Source organism: Salvia miltiorrhiza, chromosome 5 (assembly GCF_028751815.1).
Source record: "Salvia miltiorrhiza cultivar Shanhuang (shh) chromosome 5, IMPLAD_Smil_shh, whole genome shotgun sequence".
Taxonomy (NCBI): Eukaryota; Viridiplantae; Streptophyta; class Magnoliopsida; order Lamiales; family Lamiaceae; genus Salvia; species Salvia miltiorrhiza.
The window spans coordinates 56,694,389-56,721,332 of NC_080391.1; the positions used below are offsets into that span (position 1 = coordinate 56,694,389).

The 26,944-nt window shown below is 37.2% G+C and overlaps 4 protein-coding genes across 12 annotated transcripts; 3 read left to right on the forward strand and 1 right to left on the reverse strand.

Moving 5' to 3' along the window:
- Window positions 1-726: 726 nt before the first annotated feature.
- Window positions 727-5,725, reverse strand: LOC131025349 (protein-tyrosine-phosphatase MKP1-like). Of its 7 annotated transcripts, none has more exons than XR_009102154.1 (4): window positions 5,492-5,725; window positions 2,785-4,894; window positions 2,414-2,554; window positions 727-1,417 (listed from the first exon to the last, which is right to left on the reverse strand). XR_009102154.1 is itself a non-coding variant. In XM_057955080.1 (3 exons), the coding sequence occupies exons 2-3, from the start codon at window positions 4,871-4,873 to the stop codon at window positions 2,548-2,550; spliced, it is 2,130 nt and encodes a 709-aa protein (XP_057811063.1). In that variant the 5' UTR covers window positions 4,874-4,894; window positions 5,492-5,698; the 3' UTR covers window positions 727-2,547. The 7 variants fall into 7 exon arrangements, 3 of the variants coding, with proteins under 3 accessions (XP_057811063.1, XP_057811064.1, XP_057811062.1); XR_009102152.1 differs by having other exon boundaries at window positions 2,751-4,894; XR_009102153.1 differs by having other exon boundaries at window positions 2,785-4,942; window positions 5,492-5,698.
- A 6,249-nt stretch (window positions 5,726-11,974) lies between these two features.
- On the forward strand, window positions 11,975-15,407 carry LOC131025352 (E3 ubiquitin-protein ligase RGLG2). The gene is made up of 11 exons (XM_057955085.1): window positions 11,975-12,512; window positions 12,653-12,737; window positions 12,819-12,959; window positions 13,176-13,289; window positions 13,473-13,570; window positions 13,636-13,715; window positions 13,804-13,909; window positions 14,284-14,411; window positions 14,690-14,840; window positions 14,934-14,990; window positions 15,074-15,407. Exons 1-11 carry the CDS (start codon window positions 12,267-12,269, stop codon window positions 15,155-15,157), a joined length of 1,290 nt encoding a protein of 429 aa, XP_057811068.1. The 5' UTR covers window positions 11,975-12,266; the 3' UTR covers window positions 15,158-15,407.
- On the forward strand, window positions 15,105-19,007 carry LOC131025350 (protein SIEVE ELEMENT OCCLUSION C). Of its 3 annotated transcripts, XM_057955082.1 has the most exons (8): window positions 15,108-15,240; window positions 16,235-16,496; window positions 16,585-16,650; window positions 16,720-17,162; window positions 17,276-17,388; window positions 17,464-17,588; window positions 17,669-18,136; window positions 18,212-19,007. In XM_057955082.1, exons 2-8 carry the CDS (start codon window positions 16,245-16,247, stop codon window positions 18,806-18,808), a joined length of 2,064 nt encoding a protein of 687 aa, XP_057811065.1. In that variant the 5' UTR covers window positions 15,108-15,240; window positions 16,235-16,244; the 3' UTR covers window positions 18,809-19,007. The 3 variants fall into 3 exon arrangements, with proteins under 3 accessions (XP_057811066.1, XP_057811065.1, XP_057811067.1); XM_057955083.1 differs by lacking the exon at window positions 16,235-16,496 and having other exon boundaries at window positions 15,105-15,240; XM_057955084.1 differs by lacking the exon at window positions 15,108-15,240 and having other exon boundaries at window positions 16,361-16,500.
- Window positions 19,008-22,568: 3,561 nt separating this feature from the next.
- LOC131025353 (protein SIEVE ELEMENT OCCLUSION B-like) lies at window positions 22,569-26,213 on the forward strand. The gene is made up of 7 exons (XM_057955086.1): window positions 22,569-23,078; window positions 23,182-23,391; window positions 23,478-23,932; window positions 24,007-24,116; window positions 24,404-24,546; window positions 24,673-25,149; window positions 25,351-26,213. Exons 1-7 carry the CDS (start codon window positions 22,623-22,625, stop codon window positions 25,975-25,977), a joined length of 2,478 nt encoding a protein of 825 aa, XP_057811069.1. The 5' UTR covers window positions 22,569-22,622; the 3' UTR covers window positions 25,978-26,213.
- Window positions 26,214-26,944: the final 731 nt, after the last annotated feature.

Sequence of the window (26,944 nt, forward strand, 5' to 3'; positions counted from 1 at the left end):
AGGAAAATTATATTCGGTTTTATCTCTTTCTTATTCATTTAGTAAACCATGCTAATTCCAAATTTTAGGTCCTAAATATTCGACTAGAGAGATAATCTCCAAAAAGATCATGAATTCGATATATCCACCTAACCTCTCTATTTGTCCATGCACTTTATTTGCCTTATTTAATATTTTTGTCTAACTATTACGATTCCTTTTGACTTTCTGCAAAAAATAAATAATTGTTACAGCTGCGTCACTGCATACTACATACTCTATTTATTTTTAAAGGTTGTAAGCAAAATCATTTAAATTTGACTTCCTTTGCTAATAATAGAATCGTAGTTCATTTACCATTTACAGAGACGAGATTATGTTATCAAATTAGCATGTAGTATCAAATTTAGATCATACTTTTAAGGTATTATTAATCCTAAAAGTTTTAGAAGCCGGCGAAATATCTCTATAAATATATAAATTCCCACCAAAACTTCATAAATATCATTATTAATAATAATTAATTTAATTATTAATTACATTATTATTTATAACTATATTCATATATAATTAATTATTAAAAATCATTTTAATATTTAAATTAATTAATCAACTTAATTCAATATCAATCAATAATTTTTTAATACTTGCCTTGGCCAAGAACGAGTTTGTCCCTTATAGGAACTCCAAATTAACCCGAACTCCGCTTTTAGTCGCGACATAATTCATCACTCCAAGAAATAGACATGAAAAAAAATATAAATTCGTGCAATATTCACATTTCACTGGTTGCTGCATTTGAGTATAAAACACATTTTACAGATGAAAATTGACTATCGAAATTAATACTATTAGTGTAACATTTCCGATCCAAATAAGGTAAAAAGAGAACTAGATGATATTTGCAGCAAGAGAGCTCTAAATCACGGACCTGCAGAAGCATGGATTTTTGCAGATCTTGAAATCAAGAACTATACGACGAATAGACAATATCCCCACGAGCACGTTGAGGCAGACACCACTAGAATCATTAAATCATAGCTCAAAACCTCAGACAAAGCTAAATGTAAACTTTTTTACCAAACAAAGCTGGAGTGGAGTGAGCCGTGGCTCCACGAGTTCGTGTCACTGAGGAAAACCATGTACGGTGAGAGATGGTGATATAATTTGACGAAGATGATTATAGGAAAAGGGCGGTATAGCACTTATTACATCAGGAATTAAAAATGAATTCTGTCCTTACATCTCCTGCTTTGGGATGCCAATGCAACTCATTAGAGCTGCGATCAAAGGTTCGAAAGAAAAGGGAAAACTAAAGATCCTGCCTACCTGTATGGTTCTCACCGTTGCTCGATCCCACTATCTAGATACTTGTCTAACAAGAAGCACCTCAGATGCTTGAGGAGCTGCAATATGGTTCTTCACCTTCCTTGACTATCTGTGGAAAAGGCAAATTCAAGAACTTAGCTACTGCAGAGCAAATTATCATCAAGAGTGTCCGTTGGAAAAATGAGACGGCCCGGCTTAAGTAGGGTGACAAACTCCGTCTGATTTGATAGCTTCAATAAGCATACATCATATATGCCCTACCTAATTTTGTCTTCTGATGTGGATATCAAGAAAAGAATAAAAATAAATAAGCCAACTTACTGCAATATTAGTTTTTTCTCATGTTAATGAAAAAATTGACGTTCTATGACGAGGAGGACTAGTGAAGGACTGCTAAGAAGATGAGAAATGTGAAAGAAGGGCATAAAGCTGCAAAAGGGCCGCCTGCACCCATGAATCCCTCCCCGAAACCCCCATTATTTCCGTCCTTGACTTTGAATTCTGCTGATTGAATGAAGAAACGTAGTTCTAATAGCTAATCCTACATCCCATCCTTTTTTCATGCAGACAATATTTGCTCATAACGACTTTGCCCTCAAAGAGATTATATACAACTTATCTTGTTGAACATTTGCGGTAGATTCTATATATTAGAGATTCATATAAAGGATACATATATAGTTCACATTATACATGCATTTAGATAAAACTCTCTTACTTAGATAAATACAAATAGTTCACATTTTATATTCATTACATACATACATCTCTCACATATACAAATTTTGACATATTAAGAAAGCTGTACCTGAATATTTAAGCACTTGTCATATAGATAAATTCAAGATTTGCATATACTGATCATTTGTGATTGGTAGAGCACTGGTTTCATTTATGAAACACTTTAAACACATAAAACCGATATAGTATGACTTATATTGCTCACAATTACGTCCCCATTCAAACAAAGAGGTAGTTAAGAGTAATCGTCTATCCAGTTGCAATTATCTCAGGAGTTCATCACCCAATGTGTACATAAAAGTTTTCAGTCTATCATGATCAATCATCTATGTACATATAATAAGTTTTGAAGAGAATTATGTACCTTAACTAGAGCACCTATGCTGAAGCCCTCCTCAAGGAGAAGATTCTGACCAATTTGTCTCCAAATGAACACAATAATCTTTGTATTTGCTCTTGTACCCGATCATCTAACTATGACTTCCCTTCAATGTCCCATCACGCCCTATCCACACATAAAAGGAATCAGGATTCAGGGAATTTCCGCAGGAGAAAAGGTATTATACAAACTAATCTAGAACCCCAAGATGCCCCTTAATGCATGTCCGATTTATGCATAGAAGACCACTTGAAGAATACTAGATTAGCTTTTAATGCTATTTTATCAGTCAAAACATCAGCTATATCATGATTTTTCATACTTCTTTTCAACTGGTGATGTGGTTGGACACTCACCGTCAACCACATGGCCGTTTGCATCTCGAATCGCCTCATCCCTTTCACTTTCCAGAGAAACGCCAGGATGGAGGTTTTCGCAGTCAACATCCTTCATGGCATCATCTTCCAAGTGTCTTGGCAAGTTTTCTGAAATATGCGACTCCTCATCAATGGAGGGCAAAATCATCCGAGAAGGAAGACTGCTACCTCTACGCTCTGCAAGGGAGGGCAAACTTTGTCCAGAGGTTGAACATAAACCAGCCGCTCTCGAAACATGGCAAGGGAAGGTTGCTTCTCCTGATAGAGGAGAAGTGGCGTTATCATGTAAACATGTACTTTCAGCTACAGAACGAAGGCCTTCCTCTGTAGGACCTCTTTTACTAGGATCATTATCACTTGATTCATTTGTGTGAGGCGATGGTTGAGCAGATACAAATGATAAGTCAGACCAATTAGATGAAGAGGGTGAGAAGCTAAATGAACTTGAATAATCAGATGTCGAAGGTGAGATTGATGGTGACGTTGAATTCGATTTTGGTTTACTAACAAAGAATGAAGAAAAAGAATCCACCAGATTGAATGACGGAGATTCCACTACAGAAGGATCAGAACCTAGGCTGCTGGATACACAAGAAGTGAATGAATCTTGGGAATCAGTCTTGATAATTGAAGACCTTGAAATATCAGCAGACGAGACAGTGCCTTCCACTGAACATGCATCCACTGATTCCAGTTTATCACATCTCTGCGAGACGCCAGAGTCTGTGGCAAATTCCTTCATAATACCATCTGCAAACTTACTTCTTAATCTGTTCCAACCACTCTCTCTGGAAGGAATGCACGTCTTGGATCCTGCTTCAGATGATGGACAAGGTGGTACGACCCCACCAGCAAGTGCCCTGTGGAAGATATCAAAATCTAAATCATACTCATCAAGTTTCCTTTGATCCAGACATGGAACAATGGTAGCCGCGTTGGACCCCTTTTCCTCCACAGACTTCACATGACAGCCTTCAGCCAGACCTTTTCTATGGCTAAAAGCATTCCAAAATTCAAGCGTCTCTTCACCTTCTTTGATGACTATAACTGGACCCTTAACCCTCTCGTAACGAATAATTTGGGCAGCAGATGTCCTTGCATTGTCAGACATCACTGAGGAGCAGTTCTTCCCTATCCAGATATATAAAGCAGACGGAATGTGAATTATGAATGCTCCACGGGAATCGAGCCTGTCAGCACCTGCTTCACATAACATTTTGGGTACAAGATGAAGGGGGTCATATGGTGAGTGAGGTGCCATGCGATACATTCTAAGAACAGAAGTTGGGCTAGCAGGCAGAGCGTGTACACGCTTCTGGCATTGTAAAAGTTGACAAGCAAATCCCACATTCGGATTAGTCACTCCTCTGGCTGCTTTGACATGCTGGAAAGCATCATCGAAACTCTGTCCTTCTTTCCACATAAGATATGCAATGACCAATGAGGTTGATCGAGACACCCCATGACAGCAGTGAACAAGAACACGCCCACCTTGTTCACGAATATCTTCAAAGTAATCGAACACATCATAGAGAATACTAGTAATATCCTCAGATGGACTGTCCTGCAGCCAAAGGGTTTTATACTCGAGCTCGTTACTGAAATATTCCGGGCAAACAAACCCAACACAGTTGAGCACATGGGTAATCTTTCTCTGCCGGAGGATCTCACGATTCTTGGCAATCGCATCACCTCCCAAATATATATGATCTAAAATCCTCGAGCACTCCTTGTCAAAAAAAGCAAGCTTGTCCTTCCTGCATTCAAACTCTCTTGGAGGTAGCTCCGAAGTCGAGGTTCCACGGGGTGTTTTTGATCCAGGCCTTTCACCAGGAGTTGGAGGATTAGGCCATACGCCAAGATCATCTGACCCAGCTCTCGGCCATTCTTCAATGCTTGGTCGGACGATAGAAAGAGGCTGAAGGGGCGGCAAACACGCCCGCGCCTTGCTGTTCCATTGCGGATTTGAATTAGATTTCCTTGGTGGGCGTTCAGTCCACGACACCGACCTCGAGAATGTCTTCCAACCAACACTGGATCCTTGATCTTTCTCTTCTTCCCTTAACATTTCAAAATCTAAGCTGCCACTCTGTAAAACCAAGTAAACCTAATTGAGCAGGGTTTTCTTTGGATAACCCTATAACAAACCAAACCACACTAAAATCAAGCCCCAAAATTACATGAACACAAGAGCCCAACCCACTCACACTTCCAGAAAAGAAACCCTAAATTGTATTTAACCATAAATTGGGGCCATGAACCCCAATCTTTTCACAGACTTTCCCAATTCAATTAAACTCCACTACAATTCTTCACACTTCACAGAAGCAAAACATAAAAACGCATCCCATACTCAATAATTAATAGCAACAATCTCAAATAATTCATTCAATTTTTCTAACCTAAACCCTTCACCAAAAAAGATATATCCTTTCTTCCACTTGGCATAAACGGCAGAAGTCAAATCAAACACAAACTGCGACCCAGTAGAAAACCCCACTACATAGCTTTTAGGTGACCAAAAAAATTTTTTTTTTTTAAATCGAAAAAAATACTGCCTACAATCGAGGGGGAAAATTGAATTCAACAAAAACCCATCTGAGCTAAAATACTATAGAATAACTAAAAAAGTCGCGAAACCGCATCAATAATTGAAAACAGAAATAGATTAAAAAAGAAAACTCACATGAACTAGTGAATTGGTCGTTGGGCATGAGCAGCAGACATTTGATTACTGCGAAGTGAGAAAGGGGGAATTTTTTTTCTTATTGTTATTATTAAAATTAAAAAGGGACAAAATTATAAAAGATCCGTTCAACAAAGGGTTGCTGTTTTTCAAGAGAGAGAGAGCGATTGGGGAAGAGAGAGAGAGAGAGAGAGAGAGAGAGAGAGTAAGCCAGAGAAAGAGAGAAGATTACAGGTTGGCAAACTACATAAATCTGGAACATAAGTCGTCAAATGCCACGTCATCATTTTATGACCCTTGAAGATTTTGATGAGTCATTTTAATGAATTACTACAATAAGATGAGATAATGAATATAAAAAAAATATTTCCATGTTTCAAAGGCATGCACTCAATTTTCTTTAATTGTAATAAAAATGTTCAGAGTTTATTTAGGGATTCTCTTTTCGAAAAGATTGATTTAAGTTAAGGTTGAAAAGATTTTAATTTTGATTATCATTCTGTTTAATTTTTTGAAAAATGAACGATTTACTATAATTGAAGGAAGAATTAGATAAAATAATGTCTTCTTAATCCATGTGGCACTAGGCAAGTTGCAAGGACTGGATTAGCCCCTGACATTGACACATAAGTATTTTGATGGTGGAAAATGTGATTTGAGATATTTTTGTTCAATGGTAGTATTATTTAGACAAAATATGATTATATACTTTAAAAAATAGATTTATTTAAAAATTTTGGTTGGAAACAAAAAAACAGTTAGTTTTATTGTTTTCTCCACATTGTAGTTTTTTTTTTTTTTTGTAATTTTTAATGTTCTTTTTAATTTGGGTTAATTGCATGTAAATACATGAACTATAGTCACTTTTTCATTCTGCACACGAACTTTGAAACTTACATTTTTAATCATAAACTTTGCATTTGTTTCAATTTTTCTATAAAATTAATGTTCGATCGTCGGAAAGCTGACATGTCTTAAAAAATGCTTCATGTTTGCCCGACGTGTCTGTAATTAATCTAAGTGGCACAATGTAAACGACGTATCTTAACACATGCCACATGTTTACCTGACGTGTCTTAAAAAAAACCAAATTCACTACAATAAAATTCCAAAAAGGAAATTGTAGAAAAGTCTTAAATCCTTGGCAGCGGTTGCTGCTGTTGCACGAGTATTGATGTTGTCGTCCTCAGACGGTGCTCGGCGGCGGCGTGGCTGGTGGATGATGGAGATGGCGGCTGAAGGTTCAGAGAGAGAGAGAGAGTGATCATTATTCGCGTTTTGAAACATATTCAGTAGATTGTTCACATTATTCGCACAACTTGAAAGTTTATTCAGTTTATAAATACAATATGTTAAATTTTTCAGATCAGTTAAAGGTTCATTCAGCAGAGTCTGTATTTCATATTTTGTAACATGTTCAGTATATTTTTAACTTTATTCTCAAACATTGAAAGTTTATTCAGTTTATAAAAAAGTTTATTCAGTTTATAAATACAATATGTTAAATTATTCAGATCAGTTAAAGGTTCATTCAGCAGGTCTGTATTTCATATTTTGTAACATATTCAATATATTTTTCTCTTTATTCTCAAACATTGAAAGTTTATATGTTAATATAGATCCATTCAGTAAGACTAATATTATAAAATGAAATTATATCCTGATATAAGTACACATATATATATTTTTAGGTGCAAAATGATTTATAATAAATTTTGCAAATACAACTATAAATTATACTGAATAAATATATAAATTTAACAAATAAACTACAATATATACTGAATAACACATAAGCTAACTGCATAATTCACTAAAATTATAGTAAATAATATTGAAAATTCATCGAATACCACTTTGTTATTAATCGAATAAGTGAAACATGAAACTGAATAACATGAATAAATTTTGAATAACATGAATAAGTTCTGAATAAATATTATTCAGTAATGAATATCACACAATAAATTCTGAACAATAAGTTAAATTAAATTAATATATTACATATTTTTATGAATGAACATATTATGAATAAGTAAACAAAAGAATCGAATATCTACTTTGACATTATAAATAGTTGTTCAACTCATTCCGAAGCCACAAATCCTGCTTGCATATCCCTTTTTTGGACGATCGCTCACCCACCTTGACAACTTTCACTAAAACAATCATCTTGTCTTGCTCATGGAATCAGACTCTTCCATATACCTAATGGAGCCTGATCGATAGATAACAAATCAGAAAAAAAGAATTCAGCTTCAGCTTAGCAATGCTATTAAAAACAACAAGAATCTCATCTTGTTCAAACATCGAAATCACAACATATACTACCAATTGGGCTCTAATTACAAGAACTAATCATTCAAATACATTCAGCCAAAACCCAAATTAACAAGAGCATCAACAGAAAAGATAGTGCAGTCCAACAAGAAGAAAGCTAACTGCTCAAAATTTAAGCCATAAACCAACGACATTATCTCTGCTAGAAGTAACATAAATTTAGAAAGCCATAAAACCGATTTTCCCAACAGAATGGCACGTCGATTTGCTTGGCGATAAATCACCTTCTTTTATCGTGTCCTCGCCGGAAATCACTGGAATCAATCAGCCGTTCAAGCTTTTGGGAAAATCGCCGCTGCACAGTGGTTGGAGTGAGTCGTCAGTTTGGTATACCTAGGGTTTCAGACGTGGGTTTGTTGAGGTAGTAAATCCCGAAATTACCGCTTAGTTATATTTTTAGCTGTTATTCAGTAAATATGCATTCTCCAAAAAACCCTTAAGCGTATTTTAATATTAATTTGTAATAATTTGTTGCGTTTTTCTCATTAATTGGACCGAGATTAATTGGGATCCCAACCATTGATTTTCACTAGATTAATGGTCTAGATTTATTCTTAAATCTCTAATCTAAGGGCCTTCTTCATAGATCTCAACCATATATATATATATATATATATATATATATATATATATATATATATATATATATATATATATACTATTTTTCGCGATTTATAGTCTTCAGCAAATATATATTTATTTATGTGCATGAAGTTAGCTCACTCACTATACTATCAGTTTAATCAAGAAGTTGTGTTTCAGAAATTGTTAGGCAACTCCGATAAATGTCAACCAGTGAAGAACAATCTAGGGGCGGCACCACCAGAGGTCGCGGCACGCCGGCAGCGCTCAAGATGGATATATCGCCTCCCTCATCCGCGGCAGCACCGCCTCTGCCACCACCCAACATCGCGGCGACCAAAGCATATTGATGTGCGGTTTCATTATGTTCATGATCTTGTGAACAAAGGAGTTGTTCAAGTATCAAAGGTTCCAACAGAGGACAATGCTGCGGATTGCCTAACCAAAGCATTGCCGAAGGTCAAGTTAGAGCACTGCCTCGAACTAGTGAATGTGAAGTAAGTTGGAGTTGTGTAGAGGGGTGGATCAACATTCATGTGAGCAAGGTGGAGATTGTTGAGTATGCTCACAATAATGGAGGTGCATACAATTGGCTGCATGGACTGCATGTACACGAGCAGAGCTCTTATAACAGATTGGTTATTTGAGTTAGCTTTCTACAGCCGTTGATCATGTATCTAGTTTTAATCTATGTATTTCCTTTAGGAGTATAAATACTCAGCAGTTACTTTCATGTGTGTGGTGTGTTAGTCATTCAAAAAGAGATAGTGAAAATACACTGTTGTATAGAGTTGAGAGATGCTAAGCGTAGCCATGGTTAAGGAGCTCGAAGCATAACACTTTGTACTATTTTGATTGTCATCAATAAAAGCGTGATCTATCCTTCTGCCGTGGATGTAGGCAAGAAATTGCCGGACCACGTAATTGCTGTGTGCTGTGTTTTTCGATTTCGCCTTATTGTTTTACAAGTGATTAAATTAAGGCTAAGTGAACCCTAATTGTTTTCAAAAATAGAAACGTGCCATGTAGGTTGGGACAACCCAAAAAGGAAAACGTGTCATGAATAATGGGACAGAGGGAATATGAGGGTTCGGGGATTATCCCAAGCTAAATTCTATTATAATCTATATTTTTTAGAATATTATATTTAGAAAATAAAACTTTATAAGTTTGTTATATTATATAAAATAGCTCTAACAAAAATAATAGCATTAAAATGAAGATGAAATTATTTTATAGCTGTAGCCTTATCAAATGAATGATCAAGATTTTGACAAAACCTTTTTTATCTAATGAACACTATTATCTCTTTAAAGTTTTCACCAAAATACCAAGATATTTTTTCTTTCAAATTTTCTATTAGTGTATCAAGAGTTTTTGGAACTTTTAATTACTTTTTATTGATCAATATTTCACAATATATTTTTTGAGACGTTAATTGGTTGTAAATCCACAAACTATTAGTGAATTTTGGTATTTTTTTTCAATTCTATAATTAACTACAAAGTTATAGATCAATATTTCACAACATATTTTTTGAGACGTTAATTGGCTGTAAATCCACAAACTATTAGTGAATTTTGATATTTTTATATTTAAATTAATTACCTTTAAATAAAGAAATATGCAATTATCTACACAAATTATTAAAATTAAAATTGAAAATCTATTAATTGATACTAAATTAAGTTGATTAATTGATTTAAATATTGAAACTATTTAAACAAATTAATTAAAGGTTACAGGTTGCATCAAAGCAAAAGAAAAGTAAAATAGTGAGTCACTTTCGACCTTGACCATGTCAAATACCGTTTACAATGTGCTGAAAATCAATAGTGATATTATCTCAAAAAAAAAAAAGAAAAAAAAAAAGGATAAGCCAATTATAATTTAAATTGTTACAGTGATTGAAATTTGACGAAAGCTTCTGGCCCATTTGTGCTCGATCCAGGCCCATACGAGCCCAATTAAAAAGCCCAAATTACACATATACTATGTGTTTACAATTTTGGTGGCTGATTTTCTTACCTATGTTACTATGTATTGTCAACTCCTATATAGAAAGTTAGTTTTCCTTTACACTTATTATTCGATAAAGTTCGATTTAAAAAACGTTGATGATAGTCAAATTTAATTTGATTAAAAGATGGATGAAACATTTTAGAAGGTTATGTAAGCAAATCAACTTACAAATTATAAAATTTGTGACATTATATTGTAATTACTACAAGATAATGACATTATTAAGTATAAATTGAACAATATCAAGTATTATAATTAGGGGATTAATTAGAAATACTATCAATTAAGGGACATATAATTATTTCTTTTTTTACCCTCTTCTTTCGACAAAGATTAGATCTAAGTAGGACCCAAAAATCCCTACAAACAAACAAGCAAGTCATCCAAATTTATAACTACCACATTATTACATATATATAATTTTCTGGGATTCCCTTTGATTAGAGAAAGATTAGACAAGACGTTTCCTCCATATAATATAATATATTTAAATTGATTAAATTAAATTTAACTGCAGTTAGCTAGTTGACCTAAATGGGCTGTCGTGGTGCCCTCTCAACGATTACGTACAGTATGTTCACTTCTTGCATAAAATTCAAACGACTTTTAACATTAATTTCTCTTTAGTAATAATTTTTGTCTGACCATGTTTGTTTATTTGGTGCCTAATGGTTAGAAACTCTATTTGTCCCAATTTTCCGACTATTTAAATTTATAGGAAATTGCATGGAGAGTGAAAAGCTTTCACTTTCTAGGAATTAGAGTTGATAGTGAATGAATTTTATGAATTAGTCATATATAATTAAGTTTATTTCCATTGACTCAAGACTTTGCATTTTCAAGACTTACTTTTTACAAAAATAATCATAATAAAAAATCATTACTTTGCTAATACTTGGAGATAAAGTTTTGCTCAACTTTCAGCGTTGTTCAAAAAACATCTCATGGTACAAAATTCAACGACGGAATGATAAGTTATATTGTTGGATTCTTAAGTGAATTTATTTAAAACAACATTATTACGGACATAAGAAACAAAATTAGAATCCCCAAGGGGACACCAAGCATTGTGATGAACTCTTGTCTATGAACATATGAACAGTGAGGTCTAGGGTTCAAATCTCATCGCTCCCTCCTCCCCCAAGTCAAAAAAGAAGAAGAAGCAAAATTAGAGGACTGTTCCGAAAAACATTGAAAGTTGGGGACACAAACACGATTAACCATTTTAAGTATTTCGAGTTAGCTTGAAAATAAAATAATACTCCCTCCGTCCCACTAGACTTGGCACACTTGCCTTTTTTGTTTGTCCCACTAGAATTGGCACTTTCCTAAAATAGTATGTGGTCCCTACTTTCTCTACTCACATAAAATAAGTGGACCCTACCTACTTTACACTTTTAACCCTTTATTCTTAATCTCCGTGCCCAACTCAAAAGTGCCAAGTCTAGTGGGACGGAGGGAGTAGTTAATAAATATCAAATTGAAATATGTACGATCTTGAGCTTCAATTTAATATTTTCAATCGTGTGAAACATAAATGGGAAGTACTTATTATTTTAGATCTGAATTAGTACAAATCTATATATAAGCTCCGAATTAATGTAAACAATATATAGATAAGTAAGTTGAATTCTTCCAACAAAGAAAAAAAAAACATATTATATATATGTATGCATATATTAGCAAGCATACAAACCAACTCTGCAAAAACGAAAGAAAAAAAAAATCATTCTCCAAGTTGAATATACATTTTCTCAGTTTCACATAAAACACACACACACACACACAGTTTTAGGTAGTTTTTGTTTTTTTGCATAGTTTAGAGGTGAAGATGGGGAACAAGAATTCAAGTGGAAGAAGATTATTCTTCAATTCATCATCTTCATTTGATCATGATTCTGATCATGCCTACCGCCTGCCGCCTCTTTCTTACAGCAGCACGCCGCGCCACCCGTGCTGCACGCCCCGCCACCACCACGCCCCGGCGGCTTACAGCTACGCCCCGTCTCCGCCGCCCCGCCGCCGCCTCGACCGGAAGTTCTCGAGGATTGCTGATAACTACCAAACCCTCAATCAGGTTAGCTAGCATGAAGTCAACCCCAAGTCAATTTTTCATGTTTTTTTTTTTTTTTACTATTAATGGTTTGATTAATGACAAACATATGGAACACAAATTTTTCACATTAATTTGTAATAATCTTTTTTGTCACATATTAGGTTACGGATGCTCTTTCTAGGTCAGGATTGGAATCATCAAATCTAATAGTTGGCATTGATTTCACTAAGAGCAATGAGTGGACAGGTTGAATTTCTCATCAAACTTGTTTAATTTAAAACCTTATAATATATTTTTATGTTTTTAAGATGATTTTTTCATATATAGGGGCAAGGTCATTCAATAGGAAAAGCTTACACACAATTGGGAGTAGGCTAAATCCCTACGAGCAAGCCATATCAATCATAGGGAAAACGTTATCCGACTTTGACGACGATAATCTAATTCCGTGTTTCGGGTTTGGAGACGGTACGTTTATACTGTTAAATAGTATCAGTAAATTAGTCATAAATTGGTCAAATAATAATAATAATAATAATAATAATAATAATAATAATAATAATAAATCGATTTGATCAATTTATGGTTGACCACAGTGTAACCAAATATCACTGCTCCATTTATAAACAGTAGTTAATTTCATATCCGACGTGACGTGTGTTTGTTCGGGTTTGTTTGTTGCAGCCTCGACGCATGATCAGGACGTCTTCAGCTTCTACGCGGATGGGAGGTTTTGCGAGGGGTTCGAGGAAGTTCTGACACGATATAGGGAACTAGTCCCGCAACTTCGCCTTTCAGGTACCATAATTATCTCGAATTCTGCGAGTCATAACTTTTTCTAGAGAACTCCGATTCACGAACGGTCAGAAGCATTAGAAACCCAATTAAATCCTCTTTCCAACCATTACAAGAGTTATGATCATTCAAAAGAGACGATCCGATCGTTATATTGAGAAACTCATATTCAAATATTTTGACTAGGGCCGACTTCATTCGCCCCGGTGATCGAGATGGCTATGAGCATTGTTGACAAAAGCCGCGGCCAGTACCATGTTCTGCTCATAATAGCCGATGGACAGGTGATCATTCCTCCCTCTCATCAATCAAAACCACAATCTTGATCTAAAAATTGGTGTTGATTTAGGTAACGAGAAGTGTTGACACTCCAGATGGACAACTCAGCCCTCAAGAGAGACAAACAGTAGATGCCATTGTTAGAGCAAGGTAACAACAATCTCTCCACCATAGCCTAAAACTAAAACACATTTCCATGTCTTCAAATCCTCACAATCTTCAAACAAAACAATGCCAGCTACTATCCGCTGTCCATCGTCGTCGTCGGGGTCGGCGACGGCCCCTGGGACATGATGAAGGAGTTCGACGACAACCTCCCCCAGAGAGCATTCGACAATTTTCAAGTAATCCACTCATCACAACATTCATTTTTTGGAGGGTAAATATCACTTTAAACTGCAAATTATTTTCGCACTATTAAATATATCTTGAATTATCGAAAATATTTTTATAAACCATGAACTATCGATGTTGCATTAATTGTACCCTCCGTCCATTTTTCGGCTCCGGAAAATTGACGCAGCTCGCCTAATGCCACGTCAATTTTTCGGAGCCGAAAAATGGTTGGAGGGTACAATTGAGCGATAATTAATGGTTTAAAAAAATATTTTCGATAGTTCTGAATATATAATTGATAGTTCGGAAATAGTTTCGAGTCCAGAAATGATATTTACCCCTTTCTTTTTAAATCAATTTTTCACAATTTTGGGTGCTTCAGTTTGTCAACTTCACAGACATAATGTCAAGAAATGTGGAGCAATCAAGAAAAGAGGCAGAGTTTGCTCTGTCTGCTCTAATGGAGATCCCCACACAGTATCAAGCTACACTAGAGCTCAACATTTTAGGGTAACTTCCGTTTAAACCACGTAGACAGTTCTTACTTATGTTCATGTATTTGAAGGCAGAAAATGTTACTCGTGTGCAAAATCAGAAAAAAAAAAAGAAAAAAAAAAGAAAAAAAAAAAGAAGTTCACATTTAAAGGTAAGATTTTAAGTTCACGTGCAAAATCTGAAATATGTGAAAGCTCGTGTATTTAGACGCCATTACCCCTAATTTTCCTACATGATGATCATCACCATCATAGTACATTACCTTGAGACAAGATGTGTGTGTTTTTGAACAGGCGTGTGACGGGTCAGGATTCGAACAGAGCTGCTCTGCGGCCGCCTTCCTCGGCTAGAGGCAGCAGCGCCCGCTACAACCCTTACCGACAAGCTTCAAACCACCCCGATCAACATGAAATGGCAGCTCCCGCCTCCCTTTACGACAGCAAGGTAAGAAAGCCTCCCAAACATGAGGTGATCACATCTATATAGAGCTGTCTTAAGCTCGTGTTGATGAGCCGTGATCGCGTTTTTCTTGTACAGATTTGCCCCATATGCCTCAGCAATGCGAAGGACATGGCTTTTGGCTGCGGACACCAGGTAAGAAGAGCAGCCATTAAGTGTGTGTGAGAGAAAGTAGTTAAAAACACTAAACATTGTGTGTGTTTTCATGTAAAAAACAGACATGTTGTGAGTGTGGAGTAGACCTCGAAGACTGCCCCATTTGCAGGAGCATAATCACAACCAGAATAAAGCTGTATTCATAGCCATGATCAACTGCTGCTAGTCTTGTAAATATCTTGATGAAGCAGAAGACATGGTTTTAATGGAGATGGAAGATCTCTCTACTGTAAGAATTGAAAGCTTCATTTGTTTTATTTTTTGGCTTTCTGTAATTTTGATAGATTTGTTGTTGTACATAGAAAGGAACTCTTTCTAGGATTTTTGAGTTGTTGAGTTTGCCATCTTATTTCAACACAAACATAATTCCAAATATAGAGGAAATTTTGATGCAAATATTCATCACATCAAATTTTGAAAACCGTTGTCTATCAGCGCCTCTACATAGACTACACCTTCATTTCTGACAGACGTTTTTCTAATAGACAACGGTTTTTGACCATTGTCTATTACCAAAATTCTTGTAGTGATCACAACAACAACAGAGGTTTTTCAAAAAGATGATCAACTTATTATAAATCAACTATCTAACTTATCTAGTTGAATTTCAAAATTTATTAGTAGAATATAAGAAGAAAATGTTCCAACTTGCTTAGTTTCAAACAAATTTTTGAACTTAAAGCTTCACTCACTTTCTTCAAGAACAATAAAAAAACACACACTATTAACATTGTTAATTTAACAACAATTTTGCAAATTATGTGCTTTTCTTGTTGTCTATACCACATTTTGCCCTTTTGACCCACTTAGATTCTACATGTCTCACCCATAAACATCACTTCTTTTTCAGCTCATAATCACTAACAAATATATATGAGATAAAGTTGCAATAGTGAAAGAAAAAGGGAAAAAGAGAGAGAGAGAGAGAAGGATTATATGCAGTGTGGAAACCATAATGTTTACACGCATACGCCATGTAGACAATAATATGCCACTTAGAATTGCTCGCCGTGGGAAAAATCAAACGAGCACTAAGTTTGTGTATTTGGACTAAAAAAAATTGTGGAAAAAAATCAGAAAACACTGAATATTTGTGTATTTACACGCAAATAATCCAAAAAAAAAAAAAAAAAACTAACCAAATTGAAGCCTCATTGCAACTTAAGTAGAGTGTCTTAAGCCATAATGTAATAATGGTACAAAAACTTTCTTGTTTCTTCAAGATTACACAAGATGGCCGAATCTTGCAAAAAAGCTGCTGCGTGTGCTCTTCAAATGAGGATCTTTTGCTTCTCTGCACCACAGCATCATTTCATTGATTCATACATTCATGCATCAATGCCTTCACCTACAAGAGATGTTGGTGATTTTCTGATAAGGGAGGTCGAGCTCACGCACGACCCTGACGATCAGCAGCAGCTCGATTCCGAGCTGCTGCTGAATCTAGCAGAGGCTATTTTCAATTGCACTGCAGAGAATCCAACCGTAGGTTGCCTTCTGTTTTGTAGTTTTTTCTTGATTTTGCATCCAACTTCACCTCCTGCATCACACATTTTCTTGTTTTTTTTTTTAGGATCTTGATCAAGAAATCGACACTGATCCATCACTTGCTCGCACCATATACAAGATCTCAAACGAGGTAAAACTGCAAAATCTAGGCACCCTTTTGTCTGATCTCGTGTCCTAACGCGTGATCTTGCGATCCCAGATGCTTGCTCGTTGCAACGGGGGCGAAAATCTGCATAGAAACACACTAGAAGTCCTTGAAATGCTAGGCCCTTTTAGATGGGATGCTAAAATGGTGGTGGCTCTGGCATCCTTCACGCGTAGCTATGGCGTGTTCTGGCTCGTTCTGCAGCTGCAGTCGAAGAATGCATTAGCCCTCTCGCTTGCAGTGGTGAGACGAATCCCTAGCACGGCCACGTTCTTGAAGAGGAGGTTTACGGCCTTGAATCTTCTGGTTGGGACCATTTTGAGGCTGGTGAGGCTGCTGATCAGCTATGAGTCCTTGTCCGTGAAGCACGAGCTGGTGGATGATCGGGATAGGGAGATCACGAGGTCGAGGATCTGCTTGGCAAGCTACTGGATGTGTAGAAGCTTACTGGTTTGCTCTTCACAGATTGCAGATTTGAGAAACTTTAGCATTGATGAGCAAGTGCTTGTTCTTTCCATTCCTCTTGAGCTGTTTCCTTTTTTTCGCGTCTCTGTCTCGTTGTTTCAGTCTGTGAGACGCGTAAACTCTCTCTACCGCTCTCTCTCTGCAGGCGTTCAGACAGAAGTGTTGTTGCAGCGTGGGGGCTTTACAGTTTAGGCAACAAGTTGAGCTGTTTGTGCAGTGATCTTGGAGAATGCATTGAGAAATGCCAGCAGCAAATAGGTTGATTTCCATTTTTGTGTTGGAAAAAGTGTTTATATTAATGTTTGAGAAGAATCTAAGGTTGTTTTCTTGCAGAAACAAGGCTGTATGAGAAGCTGCTTCATGTGTTTAAGCAGAAGGGAGACGACAATCAGAAGGCGCTGCGCGCCTTCTTCGCTTGGAAGGATGAGTTTCCCTTCAAGAATTCATCAAAAGAGAAGGTGAGTTTATCTAAGTCTTGTTGCAGATAACAAATTCTGAGATTATATTTGTTTGAATTAGTTGTTTGAATCAAAAACAGATTGGGATTCTTGAACTGAAGGGTAAGACAGTTCTTGTCTTGATCACAAAGCCTGAGCTGCTCCCTTTGGACAAGGCCTATTTTCTAGTGCAACAAACAAGAAGTTTAGAGAACTGTGTTGTGTTGTGGGTGCCGGTGGGGTCCACGAGCGGGTGGAGCTCGGCTGCCAAGGCGAGCTTCGAGTTCTTCTCCAGCCGCGTGCCATGGCTCTCTGTGGCAAGGCCGTGGTCGCTGCACCCTGCTGTGGTGGGCTTCATCAGGCAGGAGTGGGGGTTCGGAGATGACCCGGTTGTAGTCGTGTTGAACGAGGATGGGCTCGTCTCCAACGCGAACGCGATGGATATGGTGTGGATATGGGGGCCTAGAGCATTTCCCTTCACAGATTCAAGAGAGGGAGAGCTGTGGAAGGAAGCAAATTGGACAGTAGGCCTCATGGTTGATGGGATCAGCCCTTTGCTGTCTCAATGGGTAAGATTCCTTTTGAAGCAATGTGCATTTTGCCTTAACACTTCAAATTTTAACATTCATGATGTGAAAATTCAGATTGAGCAAGGCAGAGACCTCTGCATCTATGGGAGTGACAGCATAGATTGGATCAGAAAATTCAGCAGGAAGATCAAGAAAATACGCGGTTTAGGGTTCGATCTTGAGGCAGTGTATGTAGGGTGCAAGAATCCTAGTGAAAGAAATGTGAGGAGCATCATACACACCATTGATGAAGAGGATTTGAGCAGTTCCATCACCTTAAGCAGTGTGGATTTCTTCTGGTTTAGGCTCGAGGCCTTAAAAAGATCGATAGGGCAGCAGCACGAGGTTGCAGCCCGGGCGGGGGAGCTGTTGGATTCGGGGGGGAGAAACGGGTGGGGGGTGATCGGGAGGGGGTCCTCGACAGACGTGGTGATGCTCGAGCAAGGGGTGCTCGAGCAAGGGCTCGAGGCCCTGCAGACGTGGCGTGGGAATGTGACGGAGACGGGCCTGGCGGGGGCCCTCCGGGCCGCCCTCGAGGCCCCGGTTGGTGGTGGGGGATGCAGGCATGATGAGGTGGTGGAATATGAAGAAGGATTGGCTGAGAAAAGGAAGATTTGTGGCTCATGCAGAGTTCCTATGGAGAAGTTTGTTGTCTACAAATGTGAGGCATAGGCATAGCATAGAGAATGTTTTTATGTGTATGAATGTTTCTTTTTGAGACAAATAACATTAAATGAAAGCTGCATACGTTGGTGTTGTTGTTGGTGTTTTTCTTTTTCTTTTTATTCCTTTTCTAAGTGTTGTTTGAGAGCTAATTTTTGTTTAATCTTCGAAATGAAAGATAACATGCATTTTGTGGCTTTATTTACTTCCATTTAAAGCTTTCAAAAATGGGTTGGGCCAAAATTTATAGACATGGTAGATTTTTGGCCCAATATCTTACTTTGGGCTGATGGGCTTGGGTCCGACCCAAAAGTTTACTCATTTTGATGTCTATTAGATTAATTGCTAAAAAATTGAGAAGTTTTGATACGTTTGATAAATTATTGCAATGATAACACTACCTTTTAATTTGTAACTAGCATTTGCACTCGCGCAACGCACGAAAAATATTTTTATATTTTATTATATAAAAATTGATATTAATTTGATTATTATATAAAAATTCTAAATATAATTTAAAATACTATAATTTAAGATAAACATATTTTAGTTTAATATAAAAATAATAAAGAATAATTCATATTAATAAAAATTGATATTTTAAAAAAAGAAAACAATATAAGTTAAAAGATAATTGAAAAAAAATAGATTTATTCAAAAAAAAAAAGAGGAGAGAGGAGAGAGGAGAGAGAATTTTCTTAAGTTTTAATCTTTAAATAAATAAAATTTTTATATTTTAAATCCAATATTTACATAACATATACCAAATTAAAGCTCTTGTCATGATATTTAATTTGATATGCATATCAAATATTTTATAATTAGTCGAATTTCACAATTTAAAAAAAGAAATAAAATAGAAAAATAAGAGGTTAAAGGAAAAGAAGAAAAAAAGATGTATGGCTTATAAATAAACCTCCAATTTTATTCTAACTACAAAATTGCCATTCAATTTTGAAATTGATTTGAAATCAATTTAAAATTGAAAACTCCATTTTTAATATAGTATAGATAAAACAGATACGTTCAAACTTTTACAACAATTGAGAAAATTACATTTTTTTCCCCTTTCCATATTGACAGAAAGTCTGACATATCACCCACAAATTACATCATATAAAAGGACTCATGTTGTTGTGTTGTTTTGAATAGGGCACCAATCCTTTCAACCCTGTACCAACAGGTATCATACCCCCCAAAACAACGTTCTCTTTCAGGCCTTTCAACCAATCAATTCGACCCCGAAGAGCTGCTTTTGCTAAAACTCGAGCAGTTTCTTGAAAACTTGCTTGAGCTCTATATATTTTACTAGGAATGGAAACATGGTGTTATTATTATTAAATTAATTTACAAAACGTGTTGAAAACTAAAATCAGATTTTTTTGTTTCAAACCCCCTTAAAATTATCACAAAAACTTGGGTACAACCGGGTGTACTATACAAGCCAGTTGACTCGTACCTAAAATAGTGTTATATATAAGATTCAGGACAGGGTACGAGTTTGGATTAGGGTGCGTCTAAGTGAGGGTGTAACCCGATTGTACCCAAGACCACCTCTAAAATTGTTATTGCTATTCACTCAAAGGTCCAAATCCAAATTCATTGCCATTTTTATTTTCTAAAATAAACTTGCTTTAATAAGGTTGGTTATGAAGTTACACTTTGGAATAACTTGAAGCTCTACAACCTAATCCTTATCCGGATTGCAAAAATGTTAAAAGGGAAAAAGAAAAAGTATGTATATCTTCAAAAGATTATAAGAAATTAGGAAATATATACGTATAGAACTCGTGATGTTAAATGATGATTGGATTAAGATATGAAAATTAATTATATTTTCCATAATCTAACACTTGGAAATAAATTGGTGTAGAATTAACATAAACAATATGAAATGAATTGCCCCAATGAAGCCTAGCTCCGGTGGCAAAGCTGAGGCACCCAACGACTCTTCTTTGTGATACATTTTGGGTTCAATCTCGTTTGCGTGCAGGTAATTTTCTCATCTTTGTGTGGTGTAGATGTCTCGCTTACGTGCAGGTTGTTTATTTGATTATATATTTGATACCTTTTGTAATTCAAAAAAAAATATATGAAATGAATTGCCCAAAAAACTATATGTTTACATATAGTAGAATGATAGTTGAGGTATGAAATTAGTCGTAAGAAAGAGAAAAGCGTAGAATACAATATGGTATTGTTAGTATATAAAGCGTGAAAGCTTTAGAGCACGAGACTGGTGCGAGGAGCTTAAAATAGGAAACTATTGAATGGAATGCGCTTTTCCTTGAACTGCACTTTAAGTAGTAAAGAATCTCTATATAGGGACCATTAAAATAACCTAAAGTATCAAGCAAAGTAGCATTGTTTGAGCATACACAAAACATAAAGATTTTACACACTCCTTTATTCCCATCCACATCTACTTCTTTGTCTAATGCAAGATTGCTGACATAACTCATAAGAGATGGCAATTTTAAATATTAATAGGTTTGATGTATTTATATTATGGCAAAAAAATATACGAACTTTGAAAAAATCACCAGAATTTTCAATCAAGTAAAAAAATACATGAATTTTTATTTTTGTTCCAATTTTCACCTGAGTTTGACTTTCGGATAAATTAGAGCTTAGTTGGCAGTCGGAAGTTCACCTGATGTTGGTCTAACTTCTAACGATGAGGAGTATTTAAAAGCTCGGAGGTCTAAAAAGACAAAGATTAATATATTTGATTTAATTTCGACTGTCAATTAAGCTCTAATTTCGTTGAAAGTCAAACTTATGTGAAAATTGCAACAAAAATATAAATTCATATATTTTTTGACATAAATGAAAATTCATGTGAAAATTACAATTTTTTTCAAAGTTCGTGTATTTTTTTGCCATAATCTCTATTTATAATTACTAGCTGAATTGTAAATGCAACACACGAGCATGTCATGAATTTAATTATATAAGTTTACGTCCCAAATGTAGAGAAATTTTATCATAATTTGAAGGAATTTTAGATACAAAAATATTTTTACCTTATATCTAAATAAATCATATACCAAGTAAAGATACTATAGGTATATCTAAATTTGTAAAAATGCACATTTTTATAATAGTACTAGCTTCTTCTTCTTCTTCTTCTTTTTTTTTTTTGAGGGGGAATAGTACTAGCTTAATAGCACACTTTTCTACCTAATTTATTTTGATCAAAAATAGATAAAATTGTCATAAGTTCATGAATTTTAGATATAATTGTGGGATCTCTTGATTTTGTTTGTACGTTGAGAACTCTTTGTGTATTTAGGAAATTCTTTGATATAAATTATAGTTTATAAACGGATTAATGTAGGAGTAATTAATTTGTTGGGAGAATCAACAAAACAACAAACTTGATCCTACTGCAAGATTTTGTTTGGGATAGTGTTGACAACAAGCAAAGAAGGTTCAAACATGAATCACGTTGTGGGATTGATTCCTCTTGAAACAAGAAAAATAATAGTGATCAAAACTCATGCAAACAAAAAAAACATAACTGTCGAGGAAGATTGCCTTTTACTTTCAAGGAAATAGGATTTATATCTATCACACTAAATTAATTTTGTTGACAGGTATAGTAACTGAATTTCAAAACATAAGTCCCCAACGGAAGCAAAGAACAAGATGCATCACCACTTTATTCTTCTAATTATCAAAATCTCTCACTCTTTAATGTATGAAGAAAAAAAAAAGCCACACTTGGAACTCTATATAAAGCCTAGAGAACTAACCAAATGAACCACAACCAACTCTCCTCTCCTCTCACTACAACACACACATATCCATTCTTGTTCCGATGGCGGGTCGCGATACCATGCCGACAACCACCAAGAACCCCCTATTGGCGGGTGAGAAGCTGCCACAGGGAGCCAAGACCCCGACCCTGAGTGGAGGAGCATCCACTCAGAACCCTCTCGATCACAGGATGCATAACCCTGTGATCGATCACAGGGTCCACACTCCCATGGCGGATCACAGTGTGAGGCCTAGCCACGAACTTGATCACGTCTCCACGAAGCCCCTCTCCCTGAGATCGGGCATGACTGCTCGTGGCCACCCGATGTCCGGGGAGCGTGGCTTCTTCTCGTCCGACGAGAGCGCCCTCAACAAGCAGATCCAGGCGACTCATGCACCCGACATGGAGGATATGAACGTGAGGCCGATCCTCATCATCATCGAGGACATCCTGCGCCTCGCCCAGCCTTCAGGCGACGCTCACACTACTACTACTCCTACTACTGCTACTACTCATGTAAGATTGCCTCAAATTCTCCATTCCACTACATTCATTATAACTATAAGTTCATACTTACTCAATTGTTCAATTTGTTTAATTTCCCTTGCAGGGGGCTCAGGCTTATCCTCTTCTGGACAAGCCGGCCGATAAGGTTTCTCACGGTGGTGCATACCACGACGAGAAGTCTTACCAGGCGAATTATCGCGATGAGAAGCCCTACCATCAGCCTTCTTATCGCGACGAGAAGGCCTACCACAACAACATCTCGTATCTCGACACAGAGATAGTCAAAGTGCTAGCCTATCCCATCAACAGGGTCTCATGTGAGGTACGTATACCAAAAAACTCTGTTTATTATTTTTTAAGTTTGAATTCGTAACACCAAATTTTTTCCCTCCCCCACACCAAAAACAGATCGTCTGCAAATCTGCCGGTGGGGGAGAATCACACCAAGTGACAATGGACCTCCTCAAATCCCTAACAAGCTACACCTGGGACGCCAAGATCGTGATCGCCTTCGCGGCCTTCGCCATCAACTACGGCGAGTTCTGGCTGGTGGAGCACCTCCACACCAAGAACCCCCTAGCCAAGAACATCGCCACCCTCAAGGACCTGCCGGACACCCTAGCCGTGGCCGGCGGGGGCGAGCTGAGGAAGCAGTTCGATGCCGTGATCGACCTGCTCACCGAGATACTCAAGGTCACTCACTGCATCATCGAGTTCAAGGAGCTCCCCCCTCTCTACATCAGCACTCAGTCGCCCGAGATCACCGCTGCCACCGCCCACATCCCCTCCGCCGTCTACTGGAGCATCCGGGGCCTCCTCGTCTGCGCCGCCACGCTCCTCAACCTCATCGGCGGCGGCCATGAGTAAGCAATTGCATCTCCTCTCTCTCTCTCTAGAAATTGAATAATTAATTGAATTATCTCACTTATTTGATCAGGTACATCACCTCCACCTCTGCCTCGTGGGAGATACTGAATCTGGCCCACAAGCTCAAAGTCATACTCGACCACTTACAGAATCAAATGAAGATTTGCAAGGAAATCATTGGTGAGAATCTCAAACCTTAAAAACTGCTAAAATTAGTAACTTTATATATACACACATATGAATATATAGGTTATGATTAAAATACAAACTCATATTAAAATAGGAATTCCGAACTGTGAAAACATGATAATAAATCTGCGAATTCATTCAACAAAATTATAAATTCACTATAAATCTTCGTGATCTAAGTATTGAAAATAATTATTCATATATATTTTAATGAAAATTTTTATGTTATCCAATCAAGTTGAATATATACATATATAAAAAAAAATGTTGATGTGCAGAGAGGAAAAAGTTTGAAGATGCCTACATCAAGTTCAAGAGGCTTCTAGAAACAGCTCACATCGACAACATGCGAGTTCTTACCGAACTCTTCCGATTCAAAGAAGATCAAAGGCCGCTCTACGACGGCTCAAGAAGGACTAATGTTGGTTTGCTATAATTAATCACATCAAATTTAAGTTGCCCTTTTTTTTAATAAAAATAGAAGCGTCTTACCAACTGAATTACATTTATATTATTTAATTATTTTTTAATTGAATGATAACGACAGGAGCAATTGACGGTACTGAAGATGAAGTACGTCCTGCTCCTGATCTCGGATCTGGAGCTCCCCCCGGAGGAGCTCCACGTGCTCCACATCATCCACAATGAGCGGTCGGTGAGGCACGACTACGATGTCCTGTGGCTCCCGATCATGGCCCCGGGGAACGTCATGACGGCCTTCGAGGAGAAGAAGTTCTACGACCTCCGGAACAGCATGCCCTGGTACTCCGCGGACCACCCGTCCCTTGTCAACCCGGTCGCCATCAGGTATGCCCGCGAGGAGCTTAAGTTCACCCATAGGCCGATGCTCGTGGTCCTCGACCCGCACGGGAAGCTCTCTAACCACGACGCCCTCCCAATGATGTGGATCTGGGGCGCCAAGGCCTTCCCCTTCACCAAGGATTGGGAGAGGAAGCTCTGGGAGGAGAGCGATTGGAACATCGAGCTCCTCGCAGATCACATCGATCCCCGCATCCAGGAATGGGTAAGAGTTCATACACGAAAAATAGTCGCTCTCATATTGTAAAAATAAAAAATAGCTATAAAAATTTCGCTGCAAAGCGGTAAAATAGTAAGAGTGGCCAATTTTCTTTTATCTTTTATATATTAATGGCTTGGTCAACTGACCAGCAAAATAGTCATTCTTACTATTTTACCCTTTTACCCTGACTCTGTTTCTGGGCAGATCAATGGGAACAAGGTGATCTGCCTGTACGGTGGGGACGACATAGTCTGGATCCGGAGCTTCACTACGGCGGCTCGGGCCGCGGCCCGGACCGTCGGGGTGACTCTGGAGATGCTCTACGTGGGCAAACGGAACCCGAGAGAGAAGGTCCGGCAGTGCCACGAGGCGATCACGCGGGATAATCTGAGCCACATCTTCGCGCCGGAGTACTACGACTACGTGTGGTACTTCTGGGAGCGGCTGGCGAGCATGTGGAACTCGAAGAAGCAGATCGGGCGGACCGTGGACGACGACGTGATCATGAAGGGAATCCTGGACCTGCTGACCTACGACAGCAGCGAGAAGGGGTGGGCGGTGTTCAGCCGGGGGAACGTCGAGATCACGATGGGGATGGGGGAGAAGGTGCTGCCGGTGGTGGAGAGGTACGCGGACTGGGCGTACGAGGTGGACCACCCGGACAAGTTCGTGCCCGTGCTGGACAAGCACTTGTCCGGGTTCCACCCCGAGCACCACTGCCACCGCCTCATCCTACCGGGGCAGGCAGGGTACATACCCGAGACGGTGACGTGCACCGAATGCGGGAAGACTATGGACAAATATGTTATGTACCGCTGCTGCACCGACTGAGGATGAGGACGAGGACGAGGACGAGGACGAGGACGAGGACAGGGAGCGCCTCGCGAGGCCAGTGGAGATATATAGATGAAATAAAAATTTGAAGGTGTTTTTTTTATTTATTATTATTGTTGTTGTTATTGCTGCGCTTTTGTTCAAGAGTGTTGCTGTTGGTGGCTGCTGAGTGATTTGTATTACTACTATTTTTATATCCATCAATAAGATCTGCATTGTTTGTTTTTTGTTTACATTTCTCTCTTTCATTTGCATTTTGCTACATATTTGTGTGAGATTTATTCCACTTTCATTCTGTTTTAATTCTTTCTTGTAATGTTTATTTTCCTCTTTCTTTTTTTTATTCAATCATTTTTATAATGTTTCTAGATAGTGTTGATGGGATTAGAACGTATATATTCCTATTAAATATGATCAGCATATACTTGATGTGTATCAGCAGTGCTGAAAAAAAATTGCACTTGATATTCAATGTATCATGTTTGACGTAATATTTTGTGTTTTACTTTCAAATTTTTATACTTCTTTAAAAAAAATTCTTCAATTTTAATTTTATATGCTTTAGTTTAATTTTGTGATTATTAACTACTCCATCCGTCCCACTATAAGTGGCTCAAAACTTTTCGGCACGGAAATTAAGGAGAATGTGTAAAAATATTTTAAAATATTATTTGTTTCATCAAATAGGGTATATAATTATTTTTTAATAATTTAAATCCACTTATATTAAATTATAATTCATAATATTATAAAATATTTTATTTATGTAAAAATATTATTAATATAATAGATAAATTAGTAGGATGTTGTAAATGAGCCAAGCTACTCGTGAGTTATTCGACGTTCGATTCGATAAAAGGTCGATCGGTAATTTAATGAGCAGCTCGTTTAGCTAAAACGAGTTAAGCTTGAGCATGACGATATTCGACTCGTTAGCTCGTTAAGTGATTTATCTTAAAAATAT

Coding starts and splice junctions, on each gene's coding strand:
- LOC131025349 (XM_057955079.1), bottom strand. CDS start 4,873: ATGTTAAGGGAAGAAGAGAAAGATCAAGGATCCAGTGTTGGTTGGAAG.
- LOC131025350 (XM_057955082.1), top strand. CDS start 16,245: ATGGCCGAATCTTGCAAAAAAGCTGCTGCGTGTGCTCTTCAAATGAGG. Junction 17,389..17,463: donor GAAATGCCAGCAGCAAATAG/GTTGATTTCCAT, acceptor GTTTTCTTGCAG/AAACAAGGCTGTATGAGAAG. Junction 17,589..17,668: donor AGAATTCATCAAAAGAGAAG/GTGAGTTTATCT, acceptor AATCAAAAACAG/ATTGGGATTCTTGAACTGAA.
- LOC131025352 (XM_057955085.1), top strand. CDS start 12,267: ATGGGGAACAAGAATTCAAGTGGAAGAAGATTATTCTTCAATTCATCA. Junction 13,290..13,472: donor CCCGCAACTTCGCCTTTCAG/GTACCATAATTA, acceptor TATTTTGACTAG/GGCCGACTTCATTCGCCCCG. Junction 14,841..14,933: donor CCTCCCTTTACGACAGCAAG/GTAAGAAAGCCT, acceptor TTTCTTGTACAG/ATTTGCCCCATATGCCTCAG.
- LOC131025353 (XM_057955086.1), top strand. CDS start 22,623: ATGGCGGGTCGCGATACCATGCCGACAACCACCAAGAACCCCCTATTG. Junction 23,392..23,477: donor TCAACAGGGTCTCATGTGAG/GTACGTATACCA, acceptor CACCAAAAACAG/ATCGTCTGCAAATCTGCCGG. Junction 24,547..24,672: donor ACGGCTCAAGAAGGACTAAT/GTTGGTTTGCTA, acceptor TGATAACGACAG/GAGCAATTGACGGTACTGAA.